Source organism: Mya arenaria, chromosome 11 (assembly GCF_026914265.1).
Source record: "Mya arenaria isolate MELC-2E11 chromosome 11, ASM2691426v1".
NCBI lineage: Eukaryota > Metazoa > Mollusca > Bivalvia > Myida > Myidae > Mya > Mya arenaria.
In genome coordinates this window covers 6,118,217-6,135,773 of record NC_069132.1, presented here as the reverse complement: position 1 = coordinate 6,135,773, position 17,557 = coordinate 6,118,217, and the positions used below count along the sequence as shown (strand labels likewise).

Genomic DNA, 17,557 nt, shown 5'->3' with positions numbered 1-17,557 from the left:
ATTAAGTCTCCTTAAATTATGCCTTTATAGTGTGTCCTATTGAGTGGATAGGGTTGAAATAGTTAAATGCTAGTTGGAAATGGCGGAATTATCTTTTTTAAGGCATTTAACAGAGAAAAACAACAGAAAGACATGGAGAGTTTTGGTAGGCGATATTAGCAATTACTTTTAACATAATTACAAATATTATAATCTTGATCTGAAGATATTGTTGTTTCCATGAATGGCTATAATTATTGGTTTCTATTGGTTTGTATAGGTTTTATCATCAAAAATGTCTCATTGTAATCCTTTCGCAACATCTTGCTTGAACTATGGACATAACATAGCATAACAATGTTGTATATTTATGGAACTGAATGTGTATTCCGTGATGAAGGTTTCTGTCGTCTTTTGTGTGAGCTTGGACATGGCTTACATTTAGTTCTTAAAGATGGTATGTTTACTTATGTGTCAGAGAAAAAATCCTAGTTTAAAGTTGTAGCCCAAAAGGAACTGTTTCAGGCAATTAAATGTAATAAATGTTGTATTAAATGCTATATATAAAGTAAAACTTTATTATCATATTCTTCAATTGTTTATGTCATTTCCATGTCAATGTATTTAATGTGCAAGATAATTCAAAATTTAGAAATATATTTTGTAATGAGTTTTGTTAATAACCCAATGTACAGATAAATAAATGCTTAAATTGTTTTAGTGGACACACTGTGAATTTGAAGTGAAGGAACATAACATATATTCCTCTTGCAGGAGTTCCAAAGGAAGCGGAACCAGGATATTGACAAGGAGATAGACAACCTGGCCGCACGCACTGCGGAAATGTTTGATGGTGTCTCACATGTGGCTAAGAACAGCGTACAGAGTGCCAAGTTCCGTAACACCAAGCTGAGGGATGATATGGTGAAGTCTCGCGAGGAACGCTTGGTGCAAACCACAGACCCACAGGAGCGGGATCTACTGGAACGACATCAGTTGTGAGTCACTGAAATAAGTATAAAGGACATTGACCAATCAGAGTGTTAAGAGTGGCCTTTTCTTTCTTTCCTTTTTTGGCTTGTCTGTTTTTCCATGAATATATTTAAAGTGGGACATAATAAAGTATTTATCAAAGTTTTGCTGGGAGTGAGGGTGCCGGCACATTATTGATTGACAAGAGTTTTCTTGCTCAATTATTTCCAAATTAATATCTTATAGCAAGAGAAAGAGAATTGTTTTAATATTTTATCTGCTAGCATAGGAGCAGGCTAGGTCAGATGCTGAGAGAAAGGAGCACTAGTCTTGAATATCATGTGTGAAGAACTGTCACTGAAAAAGGTTGATGATACGTCAGACAAGGATTTTGTACCGTGGGTTTCTTCCCACTAAATTCGTTATCTACATTCAGGGAGGAACAGCTAATTGAGGAGCAGGCCGAGTTGGATGCTGAGAGGAAGGAGCGCCTGAAGAACTGGCACCGACGTAAAGACGAGGATATGAGACGTCGCCTCTTGCAAGCTTACAAGCCGTACTTTCCCAACGATGTGTTTAGCAAGAAGTCAGGTACATAATGTTTAAATGCATGTGTGTAAGCATAATATCCAGTATGGTTTGGTTTGCGTCATTAAAATTCATGCATTTTAACATTAAAATCTTAATACATGTATTACAATGAGTACAAAAAAAGTTTAAGAACTTTAATGTCATTATGTCTAGATGGGGAATGGTTCGTATTTACAGAAGCATCGGAGGATTATTTTTACAAATTTAGAATTGTTATATTTCATGAAAAAAATCAACTTAAGTTTCAATATTTCAATCGTTGAATATACACTAAACATAACACTTTCTAACAGTGAAATAAAACAGTTAAGGAAATTGTGGAATTTAAGGAAAAAATACAATTTTAACTTAAGATGTCTGTAATACTCAATAAATACCATGCAAGCATGTAGAATCAAAATTAAATACCAAGTACATGTATCTTAGACTTCCAAATTATATTACAAAATGCCTTAATTATGGCCTAAAATAGAGTCTTGTTATGTGCTTGGCCTTCACCTGTATAGTGTCTACTTGGCTTACATTTCAAGAATAGTGAAATGTGTTTCTTTCATTATAGATGTGGAAAATCTACATTTCATTTATTTTTGTAGTGTGCGTATCAGGAGGTAGAATAAAGTCAGCAGGTAGATTGCGTGTTGACCCCACACCCTCACCCCGCCCTAGACGTGGAAAAACTACCACACCGCGCCCCGCTTCACACGCCAGCAAGTCAGACCACAACAGCAACTACTCTGTGGCCCAATACAGAGTGAAAGATGAAAAACGCCAGGTGCAGATGACTCCGTATGGACTGCGGAGAGTTCGAAATAATGACAGACCTACATATGGTATGGTCAATTTACAAGAATACTTGTATAAAGTACCAGTAGTATAGAAATGGAGATTTTTATGTATAATCTTTTCTAGTCTTTGTCATCAAAAGATCTTTACACCTGCACCCTTATAACAATCAACACCCACTATTCTTCAGTACAACAATTTCTCAATAGAAGCAATTTCAATATGACTCCCTATATATGCACAAATTCTGCTATAATTGCTGTAGTTAAATCACTCTAACCTGACATTCCCCATATTTTGGGGTAAGACCTATTGTAACAGCAGATTGTATATAACATTTCTATTCTGTTTTACAAATGATGTAAAATTGTTTCAGGACTTGCTATTAATTTGGTTGAATAAGGCAAAATAAAGCATCAATAAATTGGTCATAGTAATTGAACTACAGCAAATGTTTAATATTGTATTGTCTTCTTTTTTTAATCATGTACATTATACTTTGATCATATTTCAATCTTTAAATTTCTCTCCCATGTTCACCATTTAAAGTTTCTTAGTTTACCGTCTCTCCCAATCTTTTATTTTAAATGAATTATCAGGTTCCATGGCTTTGAACAAGAATAATTATGTATCATCATTTGTTGAGGTCAATCTGTAGATTGACATTCATCATGTGATAGTTTTTATAACATGGTTACGTGTTGTTTTGTTTATTTCTGTCAGATGAAGTAGAATGTGAATTAGCAGATGCAATTTTCTTTAACGCTGACCGATGCACACGGTCAGCTGATCTGTCAGGTATATAAATGTCAGTGCTTGTAAGCTGAGTTTTTTCCAGATGTTTTGTTCTGCTTGAGTACAGCTCATCTCGGCGTTTGTCAGCTGTAAAAAATAACTTAACTTACTGTGGTTGTGGAACCTTGTGTAAGAATTGTTTCCTAAAGCCTTTGTCAAGTTGTTATGTAACATTTTATGTAAACTTACATGCTTAAGTTTGTTTATAATACATGTACATGTTGCCACTGAGGTTTTTGTTATGAAGAAGCTCACATGTATCATTGTTGTGTTCTTTATTTGCAAGTATTAACTTATTTGAAACTGTTTGTTTAGCTTCTGAATATTCATCCGCAACTGATGATGGTAAATCATTTATCAAACAACATTTTTCCCCTCTTTACAATAAAGCTCCCTTTTTGCATTAGACAATTCAGGTTATTTTAGATTTCTAATACTGTATTGAAAACATAGTCTTGATAGATTGATTGTTTTATAAATAAAAATATGTGAAAAAAGGGGGCTTTTACTGCATGTTGTGAGCCTAGCTAATGTTCTAATGCAAGTCATTTGAAAACATTCATTTCCATCCATTCGCAGATCGAAGGGCCCGAGTTTTCATTGTTCATCCAGACTTGGAAATGTCTAAGTTCTGCCAAGAGCATTATAATGCAGAGAAAATATTATATACAATACGGTATAACATGATTAAATACAAAAATATTTAAGAGTGATTATATACAAAGCTTTGAAATATACTTTTATCTGCTACGTATTCACATTTCTTGCATGAACCATTTCTAGAACTTTAATTCTTATATAGGATCAAAGTGAACTTTTGGCACTTAGCTTTAATTTATAGATTATCTGTAATGACTCATAACAGTGTACATTAAATGTACTGGTGAAGATTCTTTTATCACAAGGCAATTTTGTCACCATAAGGTTTTTTTCATTTTTCTGTAAAACTGTCTATGCTATTAAAATTAGTATGGGGGAAAAGTCATCAATGTCAAGTTAATATTTTACACTAGTTTTATATAAGAAAATATTTAGTGGTTGTATTACACAGGAAACAAGCAGTATCATATGACAAATCCCTTCATGCTCTCTTTCCTTAGATTATAAACACAGTTAGACAGTTACATAATTATAGTACTCATGCATTACCTTTTGGATTTAGAATGCATTGCATTAAGCACAGTTATGCCAAATGAGTCTGAAAGTTTTGTGGAAGTGACAGGGTACTAAAGAATGTCCTGTTGTAATGCAACTTTTTTCATCTCGTCTTAATCTTGTGGATGACCAGTTTCTAATTAATACATCTTTGCTGGCATCATCAGCCTCGTTATTCATTCAATTGTTGCCATAATCTACTTTATTTCAAACCAACTGTCGTAAGTGTATCAGAGGTTTCATACAAACTTCAAGAATCCTAGGTCTCCATCTTCATTTTTATTTTTTTAATTATATGATAACACAGAGGTTTGGAAACACTACTTGTACGAGTATATGTATGTGTTAACTACCAGTTCTCTTTCTGCACAATGTCATCAAGGTATTTTAACATTGTACGGGTTTAAAATGTCAATTTCCAAAGCACATGGAAAATGATTTATGTGAGTGTCAGCGATCCTACAGATCATTGTAGCTACACGTCCATGTTCAAATACACATTGTGTTTTGCAATGTCCCTAATAATTAGGAAAAACTTGACTGCTGTTTGCTTGCTTCATTTCTTTTGTAACATGTGCATGCAGTTTTATCGAAATTAATTAACCCACAATACTAGCACGCGGACATGTATGCTGAACTAAAATCTAATAATTATCATGCTTCCATAGATTCAGTATTTATATTTTAAACATCATTATATAATTTTATGTGCACAGGATAGAGATGTATTGTTTTGAAAAGACTGTTTGGGAATCAGGTTTTTTGAAGAAAATCCTGGTTATTAGATTGGTTGTTGCTGGTGGGTGGGCGGAATTTCATCAAACAGTTGGTTAGCATTGATTGATATAGAAGAAACTTGTAGTGAAGGTAGCTTATGTAAAGACGTTTTTCAGGATTGCTTTTTGAGTTTATGGGGTCAAGGTCACTGTTATTAAAAATAGTAAAATGGTTTCCACTTAATAACTATATTTAGCATAGATGGATAGTAATGAAGCTTGTTGTACAGATAACAGATGTGAAGAATTAGCTTGGGATCCCCTGTGGGGCAAGTTGGGTAAAGGTCAAGGTCAAAGTTATTAAAAATAGGAAAATGCTCTCCACTCTATAATTCAAGTGAGCATTGATTGATTGTGATGCAACATGGTGTGTAGGTAACTTATGTGAAGACATGAACAAGGTGATTATGTTAAAGTGGTTTTCCAAGTTTATATAATTGACTTATAATTTCATTGGTTGATATTTATAACTTCACAGTTACGTAAAAAAATATTTGTACTTTGAATTGTTGGTTTCAGTGCCAATTGAATTTATTTTATTTATCATGAACTTTGTTTGCATTTAAGCACCAAAGACATTTATTTTTCCAAATTATCTACTGGCATAATTTTTTATGCAATTAAAACCTGCATGGTTTCATCACATTGTGGCATTTATTCTTTTATAATAGAATGAAAGAAGAATAAGAAAAAAAACACAATCATTTCATCTGAAGCAATTTAATATTTCAGACAATGAGCGAAATGTTTGGGAGGTCCAGTATTTTCAATGGCAAAGACAGTAGTCGTATGTCTGATCCCTGGAATGATGCCATTTCACTGTCACCTTTGTTACATATATTGGCAAATAAAAATATGTATTATAATAAGTGACTGAGTTATGTTTAAATAGCATCACACGCTGTCTTCAGATTCTCATTATTCATCATTTAATTTCATAAAAAAATGACAAATGCAGATTTTGAGTAGATAAGCTATCAAAAATACATGAAAATCCACTCAAGAATTGACATGAAACTAAATTGGATCCATAATTGGTTTCTTTGTTTAACTAAGGAATATATTGAATCCAAGTCCACATGCATTTGTTTGTCTAAGATTACCTTGTGACTTGTCAATCGCTGCATGAACAGTTATGATTATTTATATGAGAGTGTTTCAGCTTAATGTCATTTATATCGTTCAAAAGCTTTGAAAAAATATTTCAGGAGAATTTAAAGACAGATACATGTATTTCACTAGTATATGTTTTTCACATTAACAACTGTACATTCCATTATTGCTAATGCATGAAAAGCTAACATTGTGACTGCAGTGTGACTAATATTCTATTATAATGGTAATGTTTATCCATTTCAAAGTTTAATTATAACTGTGAGATTTGTTGAAAACAATGTAATGTAATATTGTTTTATTTATAGTAAAATTCAATTCATTATGTTCAGTTATGATTTCTTTAGATTGTTTCCCTGCTTATATCATGACCACGTCTCGTTTCTTCTTCAGCGAATTGGAGTCGAAAGTACGACGGCAGCATACGACCAAGGACAGGGCTCGTATTTGTAGAGCCACACGTGTATGATGATCTAGTTAAGGAAGAGAAGGAGGCTAAACAACAGATATCGAGCGAGGTACGACAACATCTAGCATCCGGTACCTCCGGGAGTGTGCCGAATGGTCATGGAACGGCTGCCGACTCTTACCTCTCCTGATCTTTTATGTGAATATTGATTTAGATTTGAACAACTTTTATTTCATGCATAATGTGGGAAAAAGTGAATACCTTTGTATAGACTGGATGATATTTGAATTTTGCATCATTTTTACAGCAAAAATCAATGCTCGGAAAACATTAGAATGTGCATTTTTTATTGCTTTAAGTATTTTGTGTATTATTGTGTTGCTGCCTTTCATGTTTAATATTTCATCTTGTTTTGGTTTTTGCCATTATCAGAAAGCTTGTTCAATGCATGATTATATTTTTTACGGTAAATAAGTGCTTCAATCAACTTGTATATACGGTGATGATAATATATAGGACGGTATTTGTTTTCGTCTTCTGGACAATCCCTTTCAGTCATTGTTTAGAAATAGACATTTGTCTTCAGTTACATTGAATACAAATGTTAAAATTATTATGAAGATTAACACTTATCTTGAGTTACATTGAATACAGATTTTAAAATTGTTATGTTGATTTTTTATGTTAGAGGTAATTAAACGATGAATAAAACATTTTGAATTGAAATTTTAAAATTGTGTGGATAATTTTTAGCGTCAAAGTTTAAAAACTTGACTATTTGAGCACCAACTTAATCAGTTGTATTGTTTTGGATGACAATGTGTTTTTTATATGTCATAGATGTGAACTTGGCTAGAAAAGTATTTTTGTTGAGAGATAAAAGAGGCTTAGTTTAGCTATTGTAAGCAAGCTGGTTTAAGAAATATACTGATATTACTTTAAATTTTTTTTTTAGATATATAAAAAAATAAATGTTAATGGTTATTTTTTTTTCTTAAAAATTCAAAAGACCTGATTTTATGCAATTTTAAAAGTAAATTATTACCAACAAGAATTTGTTCATCATCCAGCTAATCTAATTTTGAAAGCAAGGTTGTTAAGAGTTTATTATATTAATTGTATATGTTGAAATATTTTTTTTTTCAGATAAATTATTTTAACAAGTGAACTGAGGTGTGCACAAAATGTAGAATTTTAAGATTATTTATAGTAAATTGTTCAATATTGAGATTTCATTTTAGCATATTTGTTGACATTACATTTTTTGTGAACATGTATTCTTTGCTTTCATATTTAATGGAATTTATGAGTGCTCATATCCTGATGACACATAATTGTTATTTATGTGATAACTTCATAAGACTGTGATACTTACGCGAATGTATATGTACATCTAGCTAACATTTTCATTACAATTTATGCATTATTGTGATATTTGTGCGCAGAATTCATTTAGATGTAATTTATAATTAAATGTTAATAAAAATAATTTTCAGTTTTACTTGTAATGTAACTTCTTTATTTTAAGAGGGTAAAAAGCATTACTTATTATTTCCTACAGAAAACATACATGTTTAGCTTTTCGGGATGAAAGCGGGGTGGGGTGAGGGTATTTAGGAGTGAGCTTGCCAGTCGGTTAGTTGAACTATTAATAATTTTTTTTTGTCACAGACATTAATTCATGAAAGGGTTGACAGATTGAAACATGTTTAAGACCAATAAGTGGCAGCTCAAGATAACTCTGGTGAATTACAATGGATTTAAATAGTTTTTGGTACACTTGTTTGAACCATCTCCGTGGCCTAGTGGATAAGCGTCCGCCTACGGAGCGGGAGGTCGTGGGTTTGATCCCTGGCCGCGTCATATCAAAAGACGTTAAAAGTCTGTACAAGTAGCTCCCTTGCCTTGCGCTCGGCATTTAAAGGGTAGTGCTTGGAAAAGTGGTGTACTCAGTACTGGTTTAACCCAGGAAAGTTGTACCCCGTGTATCGGTGCTTTACACCGAGCACGTAAAAGAACCAAGGGGTTTCTTCGAAAAAGAGCTAGGGTCTCGCACCCGGACTTCCTTGTATCCACCACTGTCTCTTCAGCGGGCTATCCTTCAGCAAAAACAAAGGACCCCATTGGAAATAAGTGCTTGCACTTTCACGGGTTATCCTTGACCGCAAGGTCTAAAGAAATACAAACATACAACACTATATTATAATAATACTCTATAAATTGGGGTCAAATTTGACTTTGGTTACGATCCACCAATGTTTGTAGGAGCTAGCGCCACATTTCTAAGAAATAATGAACCATTCCTGTGTGCAGGCATCATGTGGGGGTATTCCTCACTCCTGTGACAGCTCTAGTTGAGTCTAGTTGTGAATAATAAATAAGATTAAGGTAAAAAAATGATGATGATGCTGATGCTGATGCTGCTGCTGCTGCTGCTGCTGATGATGATGATGATGATTAAATGATGATTGTGATGGTGGTTGTGGTGTTGTTGATGATGATGATGATGATGATGATGATGATGATGATGATGATGATGATGATGATGATGATGATGATGATGATGACGACGACGACGACGACGATGACGATGATGATGATGATGATGATGATGATGCTATTATGATGATGCTATGATGATGATGATGATGATGATGATGATGATGATGATGATGATGATGATGATGATGATGATGATGATGATGATTAAATTCATAAGTGTGATGTTGCTATTGCTAGACCGTATCAGTCTTGGTCCGTTTTGACTTGATCCGTTCCAGCTTCAAAATCGGTTACAAGGTATCCGTCAATCAAATGAGTCAGATGTCAACACAGCCGCAGACAAGTACAGGTAGATTTATTTGTCATTTTGATTCATTTTAACGCAGCGTTTTTGGCTAACATTGTGATTTGTTATACTTACGTTTGAATTATTTTTGTTTCTTATAATATGATGTTCCTCACCTGGTTCCGGCCGGTCGAGAGACTGGCTTGATCTCTTGGGTTGAGTATTTATAAACAGACCCAATAGATCACTGTGATGCATACGTAGTATTCATGAAACTCCCAATTCCCTACTCCCTAGTCAAATATTTCTGAATGACTGTCAATGAACCAAATGGCAAACCTGACATATTTGTCTTTCAACAACTTTTTATATTAAAATACATGTATATAATTATTAAAATACTGTATACACTACAGTACAGTATACTTCACCTGTAAAAATATATATATTTTTTTGCTGAAAAGTTGTTGAGATATGTAAGATTTGGGTCAATGACAGTCATTCAGAACATTAAAGTACAAATAGTAAAATTATTATTAAACTGGTTTATTTTTTTTGCATCACAAGTGTAAAACCACTGTTTATTAAATTCCGCTGGTTTAACTTCTCAGGCCACGGGATCCACTTAGGACCCAATCTCTCAACTGGGATAGCTTCACAGGTCGGGTCAAATATCCAAATTATAGGTAACTGATCTCATGCTCACTGACCATACCATTCACTGACTCAGTCAATGACATAATCATTGATTCAATATTGCACTTTTTTGAAAACTAGTCTATCAAGCACATACATATCTGATGATTCATGCTGTCTGCATTTAGGAAAAATACATAATTCTGACTTGAATGAAAACATTCATGACTGAATGGTCTTATTTGTTTAAGTTCAGTTCATTTAGCATGTATTTACTGGTGGATTATGGTCATGCTTCTTGGTGAGATTGGTTGAAAACCTATTTCATTATGTTTGCATCCTACTGCAGTATCTTAATTCACGGAGTGTGTGCTGATTTTGTGGCCGATTTATGATTACACATGGGGTATCATTAAGATCTTTCAACATAATTATTTGCAATTAAAGACTGATACTGTAACATTTTTTTTTTTTAAATTGATGTCAAATACCTTGTGCTGTATAAAATGTGGAGCATTACATAACAAATCTATCTATTATAATAGTAAGCAATATGCAAATAGATAGAATAATTCTCTTATCTTCTAATTTTTAAAAAGATTTCATTTTCCTTGACTGAAATAGTTAAAAAAGATTATGATTGTGTTTCATTACATATTTGCTGATTTCTAAAACTGGTACTTGTACATTATATATTATTTTTATTGCAGGTCTGTGTTCAGTATGGCAATGGAACAACAGTCAATCATGCTGTTCTTCAGAAATTAATGTAAAATTATAAAATAATGTTTTTTCGAAACACTGCAGATGAAAGTGTGAATGAATAAGCTGTTTTTTTCTGTGGAAGGGAGATATTTAAATGCAATTTGTGTGGAGTTCAGACGCTTGCTAAACACACAAACTTTTACAGCTATACCTGATGGAATTTTGGTAAGAAATAATTTACTTATTCTGAAAAGAGTAAGTGTACCTGAGCAGTAACGGCTGGAGAATAGCAATACATGAAGTGAACCTGAGCAGTAACGGTTGAAGCATAGCAATACATGAAGTGTACCTAGGCACTACAGGAGACAACTTTGACTCCCTACATGGGGAGAAGATGAACTGTTCAGACTGCTTAGCAATGAGTCTGTAAAATGCAGAAGATGACTTCGAATTCCGGCATAGGGAGTAGATGAACTTTGGAATGCTGCTTTGGAAAAAATCTGCATAATGCAGGAGAAGACTTGGATTCCCTACATAGGTAGAAGATGGACTGCTTATCCACAAATCTGAAGAATTTTTAAGGATTGTGGACTACGATTTTACACTCATCTGAAGGAATTACATTTTTAATAATTTGTTGTTGATAGATATTTGTTATTAGTAAATATTGTTCAGAATTATCAATATCAATGCTGTCATAGTATAATAACACAGATTGTGCACTTTTTGTGATTTAAATCGTTCAATCAATGATTAATAATGTGTCTTAGTAGCAAGTGCTCAAAAAAAAATCTCTTGACATACATCGTAGCTTTGCATGAAATTATTCAATCATATTGTTAGTAATGGTACATGTTGAATTGATAACATGTGTACCCATTATAAAGAATACTGGTCATTGTAAAAGAAATTTTACCCACAGCATTTTAAAATTACTACCATTTATAAAGGTTAAAATTTGTGTTTTACCCAGAATTAAAATTATTTTTTATAATGTTAACACATAAAAATACATTGTTTCCGTATGTTTAATTCATAATTTTGTTATGACATTGTTTTTTGCCAGTTTTTAATATCTTTATTGTATTCATGATTTAGAACAAACAAAAATGTCAAGTGGAATCTGCAAGATCAAATTCTCTGTTGTATATAGAACATGTATGTGTAGTTTGAAGGGTTGTCAGAAGGGTCAATGCCTGTTGCTATTATTTCTGACAATCTTTATTCTGGTCACTGTGCCAACAATATCATGGGATATTCCATTATCACGACTCTATGGCAAATTCCACTCCGATGATTCTGCCATGGACCAAGCTCAAGTGTTGAATGAACAAAGATACCAGAAGGCATTTAGATACTTCAGTGGTCTAGACAGCAGATCATCCAGGCTTTTCTATGAAGGGAAAGAAAAAGCCCATCCTGACATTGTTATAGCTATTATAACTACACAAAGAAAGAAAATGTCTACTCACTACCTTGTTCAAACAGTTGCAGTGATGGACCATATATTAAAATCAGACACTTTATTTGCAAATACATTCCTTTTTATTTGTAATGTGGACCAAAGTCCTCAGAATCATGAAGATGCAGTACTTTTACAAGAGTACATTCCATATGTTCAAATGATGGGGAACAACAGCTTTAATCAATCATTCCAGCCTTATACTTATATATCTGAAAACAATGACTATAAAAGAGGACAGGAAACAAAGGATTATTTATTTTGTTTAAATGTTTCAAAACAGTTTAATTCAGAGTTTGTTTTTATATTAGAAGATGATGTGATACCATATACAAACATACTGGAAGTTTTACACTATGTTTTACGAAAACATCACTTTTTACACAGCAGTCATTCAGAAAGCAATCCTTTGATGAAGAGGGAATTTTCCTATTTGAAGCTTTACTATCCAGAACGGTGGCAAGGCTTTGCAAATGAGGTTGACAGAATATTAGAGCTAGTTTGTTATGGACTTGTTGGTGGTGCCATTGTGTTAGGGATATTCAGTGCAATTTTTTCACACAAGTTCAACTTTACTTACAAAACAAAAATGTTATACTACACTATTGGTTGTGCCTTGACCATTTATACTGTGATTTTGCTGGACAGACAGCAGGTGATGGAATTCCGACGCATTTCCCCGCAGTTGTTCCGAATGAGTCCGTCTCCGGCCTGCTGCACGCCTGCTATGCTGTACTCGTCACATATCATACCTGGGCTTATAAGCCATCTCATTGACATCTCACAAATGAACAAAGACCTAGCCATCTATGATTTTATTGAGAAACAGCAAATTCCAGGCTACCTTCTAGAACCAAACCTTGTTCGACATATAGGATTGTACACTTCTCTGCAGAATTTGCATAAACCTCCAAAAGAGTTTTTGTTTACCATTAACTTGCCATGATTTTTGTGTTCAAAATGGTGCTTTAAGTAACACACATTGAGCTAGTCTGACTGCTAAAAATGGCCTTTTCTTATTATTATTTTATTATATATTATTATCTTATGTTATTTTAATACCGGTAGGTCAGCAAATGTTGCATTGTTGATTTTTGTTGTATCTTTTATCAAGTACATTATTTGACTGTTGTTTTGTTATTGACTCTGTATGGTGCTAAGATTTGTTCAAAGTGTTTAGTGCATTTGTTTGTATTTCCGTGTTAGTTCCAACATTTCATATATCTACACATTATTATGTACAGGGCAATGATTTTTATAACATAACGACAGACATTATGTAATACAACTGAAGTTCATTAAGGATTACTGAGGTAGTGACTCCAAAATTGTATATGTTAAAGATTCATATTTCTATTATATACTCGTATATATACAACGTCATGAAAAAATTAAGTTTAAGTTAAAGCCACTGCAACATTTTAGTAACATACCAGGGTATATTTTAATGGTCGTAAATTAATTGAATTTTATGTTCAAACAGTCAAATGTAATTAAAAAAAAGCTCTTCATGTTGCAGTTTTGGACTTTGTTCTCTGAAAAATTAGGCCATTTTACCAGTGAAATTCAAACAACTTTTGTAAACTTTGAAAAGCGTAAGATTCAAACATAAACAAAACAAAAAAACTTCATGAGAAAACTTTTATAAAAATAATTTTTAATTTAACAATAAATCACAATCACATTCCTTTTTACAGTCATGGACTTTTTGCTGTGTTAACAAGCACTGGAAATTAAGCACCGATTTTCATAATGTCAAAACCTGGTCCACATTACAGACTATTAGAATAAACCACTGAAAAATACAACGACAAGTTTCTAAGTTAACATACTAAATCCGATGAAAACATTTCTAGTGAAGGTTTCTAATAACCATTTAGTAAAGTGAAAAAAGTACATTTGAAATAAGCTTTTATTTGACTACAAAATACACAATCTTGAGTGGTCTTACCCTAAGGGAACTAGTATACCTGTCTGTAAACCTGTCAGTTCTGTACATCTTGCAAAATTCTTAAAATTGTTGACCAATGTGTCACCAATACGCAGCTATAATGGAATGTCTAACATTTTTTAAACTTTTCTTATCAGCAAGAATATCTTCACTTCATTCAACACTGAATGCCCCTTGCATTCAATCAAAGTGGGATAATTAAACAGGTTTTTCCTTTGGAAACAAAGGTTATAAGATTTTGGTATGAAATCCAGATGTTTGTACATTAAAGTTAAAGTCACACCTTAGGGTCATCAGTCAAAATACCTTGTATGTTGGCTTGTCCAGGCATGCGTAGGGTACTTTTGAAATATCTTGGCACAAGTGTTCACCAGGAGTAGCTTGCATGCAGCCTAAACAAAGCTGTTTATACGGGTATTTTCACAGAACTGTTTCCTGATTTCTATTTAATTTCTTGACATAGTTGAATTTTTGCTGACGGAGCTTGAGCATATAAAATCATAGTGCATAAGAGTAGCCGAGTCCATCTGTACTCATCATTTGTTAAATTTAGCAGATTTTTGGCTTACCTATTTACTTATCTACAGTCACATACAAACACTCGAGTCATATATTAAGCTCATTCGCAACTGTTATTTACCTCATGATCATAAGAGAATGGTTTAATCTAAAATACTTTTATGCTTTTACCATTTTTTTTCATTGAATGTGTCGATTAAAATCTATATTTTTAAGAAAACTAATTCTAGAGTAAAAAAAGTACTTGAGTCATTGTTTTATAACAACTAGTTATATTTAATAACTTTGAAATCTCACCAAGTTTTGAATAACATATTCTATGAGAAAATGTGCTTTTAAAGCGGGTTTCTTTGAAATCTTGCCTAAGCTTTTTTTAATAACATATTCTTTGAGAAAAATGCTTTCAAAGGGGTAAAAAAAATACAATTTTCATTATTTAATCTTTGTTGTAATGTTTTAAAATGAGTTGAGATTGTTATTGACATTTGACATGGAAGATATTTGGGCCTATTGCATAAACTTTAGTTATATACACTGTTTTATTTGGTTATATTTTGCTTGTTTCTGGACGTTTACGGTATAATTTAAGAATTTACTTTACACCATTATTTACAACTAATTTTACAGTAGATAACATTCCAAGAAGTTGGCACAATCTCATTGAAAGTATTATAGTGTATGAAAAATGTATGCCAATTGGCAATTTCTGGAGTAATTTGTGGGCAATACCATTTGTATTCATGGTTTAATCAAAATAATCCCGCGTTGCACATGCAATTTATCATGCATGTGATATTCTGTGATCATAATTATAATTATAAGTCTTGCATAATATTTCAGAGCATTATAAGGTTCCTATGTACTATAAATTTGGCTTAACATATTTCAAGTTTCAGCATAACATATAACTCGTCTCATTCATTAAAACATGCAGATATTAATTTGCTATACAAAAAAAACATTCCTGCATTGCTTTTTACCCTGTATCAAAGTAATCAATATGCATTTCATGATCAACTTTTGAAAACATATATATTTTTTCATTATCTTATTTTTATTAATCTTATTAATTATTTATTAAACACTTGTCATTGTTGATAATTACATAAATAGTCTTAACATGACATGGTTCTTGATGTTACTGGTATATTTGCAATATAGTTTGATTGTGTTCTGCTACTCAGAGAATTTTGTTTTAATTATTAAACAGTTTCAAAACACACTTCTACCATTTGTTGTTCAGTTAATTCCAACACAAGATGTTTACCATCTTGCAATATTTCGTTTTCTTTATCAGCGTCGCTTTTATTGATCTTCACGTGCGTAGCAGTGCGGACATTAAGGAAACATGCTGTCCAGCGGCTGCGGCCAAATCATTGTCCGATGCATCACAGCTCCCGAACTGTATCAATTTTGTATCCAACTTTTACTTACCGTAATGTGGTCACAATGTTTATTGGCATACTATCTGAATTTATTTCGCTCCATACCTGGTTTGAAATGTCATTTTTTCCAAAATCACTTTGTCTGATCTTTTACTTCAGCATATCGCATCTAATAATATCCCAACTGCTTATGAACAACCACATTACATTACATCCAGGTGTTCCAAAACTCTGCCCTCAAAGTTTAACCAAATTAACTGTGTATGCTGCCTTACTCAATTATGTTTTATCCAAAACTTACCAAACGTGTACGCTATGTTCTACAATCTTGGTAAGTTGATATCCTGTCTGATTGCAACATTCCTTTTTGGACGAACGCTAATAGCTTAAATAGAATCACTCTCGAGTCCGTTTCCTGGGTAGAAACCAGTACTGGCGTCCATTTTGAGAGGCTGTGAGAAAGAACTGTTTGTGAGGATCGAACCCATAACGTCTTGGGTGAGAGGCTAACAACGATACCACTAGACCATTCCCACCCTCCAAAGTTTGAAAATGAAACTCCATATCATATTACATATATACATTATATGTTTTGAACTAACTTACTCAGCTTCAATGGTTTAATATTTTCTTCTAAATACACTAGTCCTCATAGGTAATAATTGATTTATTGCTTTCCATTCCCGAAACTTATTGACATCGCAAAAAATCAAGTGTTCACTGTAATTACGAGGGTTGTTCATAATGCGCTCAGGCAGCATGCGTCTCTACTAATAGTAACTGACAATTATCAAGTATATCGTGCCGTAGATAAATGACTTAAATTACTGGTCTTTAAAACGATTCATGCATAGTAACGAAGATTTATTACTATGACACTCATGTTGCGTTTCAAGGCGCACGTTGAAAATAAAGAATTCTAAAATATGCTTACAGTTAAAAATACTTTCATGAATCAATGTAATATCATCACATATTATTATATAACGATATCACATAAACTCGTAGCCCTGAATTAATCTGCCGTACCTCCGTGTCAAAGCTTCAAAATCTGCTGAAACTGGCAATGTAAGAGTCCCTGTCTTTAAAATGACAATAAAAAAGCACGACTTCAGCAGTGTGTTGACATTGAGCGTTTTGCTAGCGTTTAATAACACCAAAATAAAGTTGTTAGATTTAAATTTATAAAAAAAAACCTGACAACACCTAAGTGTTTAAACACATGCATACAGATGCCTTAATCATAGAAATGAAACGGTAGCACTGTCGGTGCCAGAGGTGTGCGCCGTGCATCAAGCAGATATGGTTTCTGGTGATGTTCCAACATGTTTAATGAACGTCAACTCTATAGATATTCTATATATATATATATATTTTATTTTTAAATCATAGAAAAATAATAATGACAGAATATTGGGGTGTAACTCCCCTTATGAGAAGCCGGATTTTGGAATTTAGTCTGGATGCCGAGGTAAGGTATGCCGCTAATATAGCAAATTGGTTTATGATTTCAGTGTAAACACAACAAAAAGAAAAGA

The 17,557-nt window shown here is 33.0% G+C and overlaps 2 protein-coding genes across 11 annotated transcripts in view; both read left to right on the top strand.

Moving 5' to 3' along the window:
* Positions 1-8,054, top strand: part of LOC128207925 (ankycorbin-like) — a 42,646-nt gene extending 34,592 nt beyond the window's left edge. For 7 of the 10 annotated variants that reach the window (XM_052911120.1, XM_052911125.1, XM_052911121.1 and 4 more), the window contains 5 exons: positions 754-977; positions 1,388-1,542; positions 2,136-2,372; positions 3,049-3,123; positions 6,558-8,054. In XM_052911120.1, the coding sequence (XP_052767080.1) occupies positions 754-977; positions 1,388-1,542; positions 2,136-2,372; positions 3,049-3,123; positions 6,558-6,763 (897 nt within the window). In that variant the 3' untranslated portion in view covers positions 6,764-8,054. Of the gene's footprint in view, positions 1-753; positions 978-1,387; positions 1,543-2,135; positions 2,373-3,048; positions 3,124-3,435; positions 3,466-3,699; positions 3,797-6,557 lie in introns of all 10 variants that reach the window. The other 3 variants (XM_052911122.1, XM_052911127.1, XM_052911123.1) reach the window with 3 other exon arrangements.
* A 1,308-nt stretch (positions 8,055-9,362) lies between these two features.
* On the top strand, positions 9,363-15,856 carry LOC128207932 (post-GPI attachment to proteins factor 4-like). Its single transcript, XM_052911140.1, has 2 exons — positions 9,363-9,424; positions 10,708-15,856. Exon 2 carries the CDS (start codon positions 11,812-11,814, stop codon positions 13,108-13,110), a length of 1,299 nt encoding a protein of 432 aa, XP_052767100.1. The 5' UTR covers positions 9,363-9,424; positions 10,708-11,811; the 3' UTR covers positions 13,111-15,856.
* Positions 15,857-17,557: the final 1,701 nt, after the last annotated feature.

Excerpts from the sequence above, each read along its gene's own strand:
- LOC128207932 (XM_052911140.1), top strand. The coding sequence starts at position 11,812 with ATGTCAAGTGGAATCTGCAAGATCAAATTCTCTGTTGTATATAGAACA.